Raw genomic sequence first — 7,964 nt, 5'->3', positions numbered from 1 at the left:
GGGAGGAAGGGAGGGGTGATCCCTTTGTGCCCGGGCCTCCTGTAGTCTCCTCCACTGGAATTAATTAGCCTCTTTCTGACAGAAGACACCCCGTGCCCTCAAACACACACACACACACACACACACACACACACACACACACACACACACACACACACACACACACACACACACACATATCAGGGCAGACTGACCGACGGACGGATTGTATAAGATCAGACTTGGAATGGCAATAAAAGAGGTAAGGACAAATAAAACAGTCATTGATTGGTTGCTGGAGATTTAGTCCAATTTGCTGTGGATCCAGTTTGCGTAAAAGATCAGGATTTAGGGTGAACTTACGATGAAATGCAATATAAAAATTTCCGGTGATATCTATTGTCAGTTGATGTTAGTTCAATGTCTTTCCACTTTTAACTATGGAATAAATGTATGGTGACACTAAAAATACTTCTATTTATTGACTTTGCTTGCATCGTCACAAAACATAAATTATCTCTCTCTCTCTCTCTCTCTCTCTCTATATATATATATATATATATATACAATTATAAAATTGCTACTGTAAAAAGTTGCTGCTTTAAATTTAAGCACAATCAACTTGGATGTTTAAGTCATTTCATAATTAGTTGAATTTTGTGTTACTTATAAAAAAGTGGAAAATTGCTTAACTTATTTTGATGAGTTAAAGCAATGTAAAAACATGTTGTCATAACTTGATCATATAATTGCTCATATAATTTTTTACTGTGTATAAAATTGAATGGATGACTTTTTCTTTATTCTCTTTTATTTCTTTGTTTTCTGTCTTCATTTTATTAGTGTCTCATTTCATTCAATAGTTTTCTTTAGTGTCTGTTTAGTTGAAACAGTTTGCTGTCTCTTATGTTTTGGGTTTAGATAAACTTTTGGAATATTCAGATATTTTCATTGCATTTTGGTTGACTTTAATTTGAACTAAAAAGTTAGTATTTTGCTCTGTGGATGTTTTAATCATGTAAATTATTGTCGTGTCATCTTATTTTGTAACATTTAGTTTGCTGGTTAAAATTATTTGCTGGTTACTGAGTCTTTAAATATCCCATAAAACAGTCAATTCATCACAGGTTTAATGTCAACGTAAAGTTATTTGCTTTATTTTCGCCGTTTGATTCACACCAGGAGCTGAGGAGCCGTCAGTTTTGGCAGGGGATTCTGGCAGAGCTTCTTGGTTCCCTGATCTTTGTATCGGCTGTGTTGGGCTCTTTAGTGCCGGGGCCGGACGGGGCCTCCCCGGGGCCCATATACCCCGCACTGGCTGCCGGTATGGCAACTGTGGTTCTGGGATATTGCTTTGGTGAAATCAGTGGCGCTCAGGTAAATAACTGATTTATTTATTTATTTGTTTGCTAACTCAACTGGTAAATCGTGGTGTTAACAGTGGCACGTCATGTGATCTGAACCCAGAAAACAAAAAACCATAAAGTCAGCTTGAAACAGAAGTTGCGATAGTCTTTTCTTCCCCATTGTGACATTTCTAAGGCCCCATCCACACTACTGCGTTTTCGTTTAAAAACGGAGACCTTTTGCTACGTTTGCACCTCCCGTCCACACTAAAACGGGAAAAACGAAGACCCAAAACGGAGAAGTTTAGAAACGCTGCAGCTCCGTTTTTCGTTTTGAATCTCCGGAGGGCGTTTTAGTGTAGACGGGACAAAACGGAGGAGTTTAGAAACGATGACGTAGAAGGTCACGCTCGGCTCTATCATTGGGTGTCATCACCCATGACATATCCTTCCCTGATTCGTCAGCCACCCATCACATGTCCCGTCACCGGAAGAAAACAAACAAAAACATTCTGGACTACGTAGCTGATGTTAGTGAGTGCAACATGGATAACGAATTACAAGCGTTACTGACTTTGATGTCTTTGTTAGCAGCTGTTGTGCAAGCAAATTCTGCATTTTACAATGCTATAACTGCCTACATGCGCCGGAGGCAAACTATTATTCGAGCGATCTATGACAATTCCCGTGTGCAGCGGCGGTCCATGAAAAGAAATCTCTGGTCTTCGACATTTTCTAATCTTTGCAGAGGTAGCTAACGTTACTTGCTTCCTCATCAAATCTGAGGAATAGTCCATCCGTTTCCTGTTTACACCGGCACGCGCATGCACAGTGTTGGAGAATGGTCACGTGATCCGAGTTTTCAGTCGTTTTAATGTGGACGGAGATCAATTCTAATACGCAGCTAAAACGCTGGTGTGGACGGAGATCGTTTTCGTTTTAATTCTCCGTTTTTAAACGAAAACGCAGTAGTGTGGACGGGGGCCTAAGTGAAACGGCTTCAGGAACAAGAACAAATGTAGGGCGGGACTTGATTTTGTCGATGGGGAATTGATTGGATGGTTGTGCTTTGCTATTGGTGGATCTCATGTGAGTGACAGGTTATTGCCTCACGCCAGTAAACAGAGAGAAGAGAAGAGATGAGCTGCAAGAGGGAGGGGAAGATGTTTTGATTAAAGAATACGAGGAGACAATAATGATGTGCACGGATAAATCATTTATAATAAATACTGCAATATTCCATTAAAATAATAAGAACGGTCAATTTTGATTTCATGTTTTCTTTTAAATGTCACTTTGGATAAAAATAATGAATGTGATTGTTGTTTCGCCGATGGTTTGCTTTAACTACTTAATATGGGAATTGGTAAGAGCAAGTAAAATAATCTGTGGGATGGTTGATCTAAGTGTAAGTAAGAGTGTCCTGTTGTTTTTAGGTCAATCCCGCAGTGACTGTGGCGCTGTTGGCCACGCGTAAGGTGGATGTGTTCAGGGCGCTGGTGTATCTGGTGGCCCAGTGTTTGGGGGGGATCCTCGCCACGGGCCTCATGTACCTGTCGCTGCCCCTGAAGTCCACCGCACAGAACTACATCAACAAGGTGCACAGGCTTTCACAAAATATAGGGCATGTCCAGACCCACTTCTGAGCCTGTTGGTCCTGAAACAATATTCACATCCACCAGGGTTAGGCTTTTATTTTTCTACCTGAAATCTCCCACTGATTTTAGGGCTTATTAATGGTTAGGGTCGGGAAGGAATTACAACTGTGTTTGTTGGACCAAAGTATGTGGTTGCAGGACCAAACCTCCTATTTTGAATAGAAATTAAACAATTTCTCAAATAACAACATGAGGACGCCTATATAGCATGTTGACATGAACTTCTAATGTCCTTTTCTAAAAAGGCACTTTAACAGATTCATACAGGCCTCCCTTAAAAAACACACAAGTATACATCAAGTTAATTTGATTAAGTATACTTAAGAAAAGTTCATGTTTATTTTTAAGTATACTTTATATAAGTATACTAATTAATGTACTAGAAGTATACTTGTAAGTGTACTGTTTTCAAAACGCTTGAAATTGACCCACTTTTTAGTGTATAAAATAATACTTTTAAGTATACTTTGAGTGTAACAGTAGTAAACTTTGAGTACACAACTAGTTTACAAGTACATTGTTTGTTTGTACTGCAACTAAACTTCAAGTGAACATATACTATATACATATCCATATACCTATAGTTTACTAGTTAAATACTTGTAGTACATCTTTTTAGTATATTACAAATATAGAAAAAATATAAAATTTGAAATAAATAATTTATTTAAACAATGTAAGTTTATAAGACAGTATGTAAAGTACACTAAAAATGTTGCCTTACACACAACTTAAGTACAATCAACTTAGATGTTTAAGTCATTTCAACTTAAATCACATTAAACTGACTTAAAAATGAGTTGAATCTTGTATAACTTATACAAAAGTTGACAATGCTTAACTTATTTTGATGAGTTAAAGCAATGTAAAAACATGTGTTGTCATAACTTATTGATCATATAATTTTTTACAGTGTATATGAAAAAGTATTTAAAAGGCAACTCAATCAAAAGAGTAAACTCCTACAAGCCAAGTATACTTAGAATACTTAATTATACTATGTATAAGTTGATCAAAAGACATAGGCCAAATATACTTAGATTTTTCTGTCAGTATAGTACACTAAGTATATTTCTGAGAAGTACATAAAAAGTAGACTGAAAGTACATTATTTTTAGAAGTATACTAATAGCACACTTGAATAAACTTCTTTTTTGTAAGGGCTGTGTTTAGAAATGAACTGTTTAAAGATGTTTTGCACTTACTTTCCAGTCCATCGAGAATCAACATGACACTCAAGGTTGCAAAACAAATCTAAAACATTTCTTTCCCTAAAGGTCCCAGTGGACATGAACGCAGGTCAAGCTCTTGTGATGGAGATGCTTGCCACGTTTGTCCTGGGCTTCACCGTGTTTTCTGTGGAAGATCAGCGCAGGAGAGAAATAAACGAACCTGGAAACTTAGCCATTGGGTTTGCTGTAACCACCGCAATCTTTATTGCTGTAAGAAATGAATACTTTTATTCTGCAAGGATGCATTAAATTTATAAAAATTCACAGTAAAGACATTTATAATGTCACAAAAGATTTCTATTTCAAATAAATGCTGTTCTTTTGAACTTTCTATTCATCATAGAATCCTGAATTAAGAGTATCACAGTTTCACACAAAAATACTGTTTTCAATGTTTTAAATGTTTCTTGAGCATCATATTATACTGATTTCTGACGGATCATGTGACTCTGAAGACTGGAGTAATGATGATGAAAATTCAGCTTTGATCACAGGAATAAATTACATTCTATATTCCAATAGAAACACTTATTTCTAAATGAAACAGTTTTTCACAATATTGCTATTTTTACTGTATCTTTGATCAAATAAATGCAGTCTTGGTGAGCAGAAGAGACTTCTTTCAAAAACATTAAAAAACCTCAATCTTTTGAATGCATGCGTATGTACGTCCCTAATGACTTAAACACAGTGAACTACCAGTCAAACTACATGAACACTGAATTTATTATCCATTTGACAGATACTTTTAATTAGCATTTTTATGAATAATGATCCCATTGTGCGGTCCTCCCTCTGCATGTATTTTTGTAAATACACATAATAATAATAATTATTTTTAAATGTGTGTGTGTGGATTTCAGGGGAGGTTTTCTGGTGCCAGCTTGAATCCGGCTCGCTCCCTTGGTCCCGCTATAATACTTGGATATTGGGAGCACCACTGGGTAAGTTAAACAGCTGTCTCAAGGAAAAATGACACAGTTCCGCAATTAACATCTAGAAATCTTTCTCTTACAAAAAAAGTTGTTGCTTTTGGAGCAAGTAGGAAAGGAAAAGCACTTCTATAGACGTGTCCCCTGCTGTTGTGTACCCCTGCAGTCCAAACCCTGAGACATCTCTGAAATTGCATTGCTAGAACACAAATAGGGAGATGAATATGGGTTATTTTATGTTTTTATCACTTAAAAAAAAAAAAAAGGTCACTTATCTGCTTCCTCTTGTGTTCAGGTCTACTGGATCGGGCCAATATTAGGTGCAGTCCTGGCTGGACTATCCCACGAGTTTATTTTTGCCCCCAGCGCGTCCAGACAGAAGCTGGTGGCTTGTTTGACCTGTAAGGACATTGAGATTGTGGAGACGGCCAGCGTGTCTCGATCGTCCCTGTCCACCGTCACACAGAGCGCCATGAGAAACAAGCAAAGCAACAAACTGGAGCACAGCTAAGCTCAGATTCAACTGACCAAGAATTCATTTTTTTTATATTTCGTCAATGTCACAAACAACCAATCGCTGGGTGTTATTCGTGAAACGTGACCAGAACAAAATTTGTGTCGTTTCTTCATAACCATTCTTACCTAAATTGCACCATGCAAGTTATTGAGAACAGATTTAAGAATCATTTACACAGAAGTTTGTCCTGCTCGTGTTTCACAAATGAGGATGATCATGTGGAATATGTTATCACATATTTCCTTAAAAATCTGTAAATATTGAATGAAAATATTTTCATAGAATACTCTGTTGTGGATCAGAAGCTGCACTGCCCACTGTCTATGAAAAATGAAAACTCTTTGTGCTAAACCCTCAGCTTGAACATGGATAGTTATACAAGTGCCAAACATTTATTTGTCTATGTGGCTTGAGCTTGTTATTTTGCTTCGATAATATTCAATATGGTAAAACTTTATGTTTTTGCTCCCTAACAGACATTCTACTGACTATCTTTGCAATTACATGTCAACTTGTTCTAACCCTAACAGTCTACTGATACTTTAATGACAGTTAGTTGACATGTAGTTGACAAGTTACTTATAGTTAGTAGAATGTGTAAAGTGGACCATCAAAATAAAGTGTAGACTATAAATATTGTTTTTCTAAATCCACTGCTAACCAAATAACGGCAGAATTTCAGTGTGAATTTAATTTTATCGCTATTATGTCAGTGTGTTTGTTGATAGTGTCATTCAATCTTTAGTGGAAATAAATATAATTGTGTTCTCAAGATTTACTTTGTTTATCATTTGGAGCATAAATTGACTTTCAGATTTATGAATAATCGGATTCTTAAACTCTTACTGTACTTGATATCAAACTGTAATTTATAAATTATTTAAACTAGAACTATAATACATTTCCTGCCATGACACAAAAAGCATTTGTTTTCTCGTATAGATTTGCTCTGCTACAAATTACTCTGATCCACATTTCAACTTGTACTTGTAGCATAATTCAATAAACGGTAACATTGTTTCTCTGTGTTCTTACAGAAAACATGTTGAACACACACACACACACACACACACACACACACACACACACACACACACACACACACACACACACACACACACACACACACACACACACACACACACACACACACACACACACACACACACACACACACACACACACACTTGAGTATACATGCATACATCATACATAGCAGCTATTAATAACACACACATGCACTTAAACAATGAAGAACATCCACACAGTGCCAGTCAGCATTTTTTTTTTTGTTCAGCATGCATGTGTATGGTTGTGTGTGTGTGTGTGTGTAAGTGAGGGAGTAAAACAGATGAGATCAGCGATCCTAATTCACCATGAGCTCTTGTAACAGAGGGATTTTCCAGGGCTTTATCCGGCTATACGAAGCCCCCCCGCCCCTCCAAAACCGATCTGCTCCTCACACAATACAAACCTCTGTATAATCACTTCTGCCCTGAACAAACCAGAACCACCAGCATCATTCAACCATATCTCCATAAACTGCACTGCACTGATTTTTTTAAAGAAAATTATTATTTTTAGAAGTTTATCTACACTATTGTGTTTACATTTGGTGGCATCACAAAAGTCCTAATGGATTTTATATGCACAGACTGACAGATGCATTTATGGATGGATGGATGGATGGATAGAACGGTGGACTGACAGGCAGACAGACAGATAGATAGATAGATGGATTGGACGGATGGATAGACAGACAGATAGATAGATAGATAGATAGATAGATAGATAGATAGATAGATAGATAGATAGATAGATAGATAGATTGGCAGATAGACATAGATAGATAGATGGATGGATAGAACAATGGACAGACAGATAGATGGATGGATGGATAGAACGATAGATAGAAATATAGATGGATGGATCGATTTACAAGTGTTCTGGGAAAACAATGTTGCTCTTTTTACGTGACCATCAAGATTAAAGGTTTGAGTTTAAAACCCTGAGCACCGATGGCGAGCCGGACTGGAGTCAGGCCTGAGAGACAGAGAAAGGATGTTTTCACATGCTAGCCTCATGCTTTGAGGAACAATGTGTTTCCTGTGCTCAGGGGTTTTTAGTGCATGTCTCTGAACACGGCTGGCTCATACCTCTCCGCACAGGGCCTCTCTTGAGCCGCGCGGATGGAGGCACATTGTGTGTGTGCTGATGCGTGACATTATTACGACGATGTGCCTTGTGTGTGTGTGTTTTCTGCCTATGTGTGAGTTCAAGTCAGCACCAACTCGCCTGTT

General features: G+C 37.5%; 1 protein-coding gene across 1 annotated transcript; it reads left to right on the top strand.

Moving 5' to 3' along the window:
* The first annotated feature begins 226 nt into the window (after window positions 1–226).
* Window positions 227–5,658, top strand: LOC143722598 (aquaporin-4). Its single transcript, XM_077213991.1, has 6 exons — window positions 227–241; window positions 1,162–1,356; window positions 2,762–2,923; window positions 4,261–4,425; window positions 5,079–5,159; window positions 5,443–5,658. The coding sequence occupies exons 1-6, from the start codon at window positions 227–229 to the stop codon at window positions 5,656–5,658; spliced, it is 834 nt and encodes a 277-aa protein (XP_077070106.1).
* Window positions 5,659–7,964: the final 2,306 nt, after the last annotated feature.

This window comes from Siphateles boraxobius, unplaced genomic scaffold (assembly GCF_051911475.1).
Source record: "Siphateles boraxobius isolate OS27281-9 unplaced genomic scaffold, OSU_SipBor_1 68, whole genome shotgun sequence".
NCBI lineage: Eukaryota > Metazoa > Chordata > Actinopteri > Cypriniformes > Leuciscidae > Siphateles > Siphateles boraxobius.
Note: the sequence above shows the minus strand (reverse complement) of the source record. Positions and strands in the feature narration are given on the sequence as shown.

Bases quoted from the DNA above. Each gene is read 5' to 3' on its own strand.
- LOC143722598 (XM_077213991.1), top strand. The intron at 4,426-5,078 runs GTAAGAAATGAA...TGTGGATTTCAG, and splicing joins CCACCGCAATCTTTATTGCT to GGGAGGTTTTCTGGTGCCAG. The intron at 5,160-5,442 runs GTAAGTTAAACA...TCTTGTGTTCAG, and splicing joins GATATTGGGAGCACCACTGG to GTCTACTGGATCGGGCCAAT.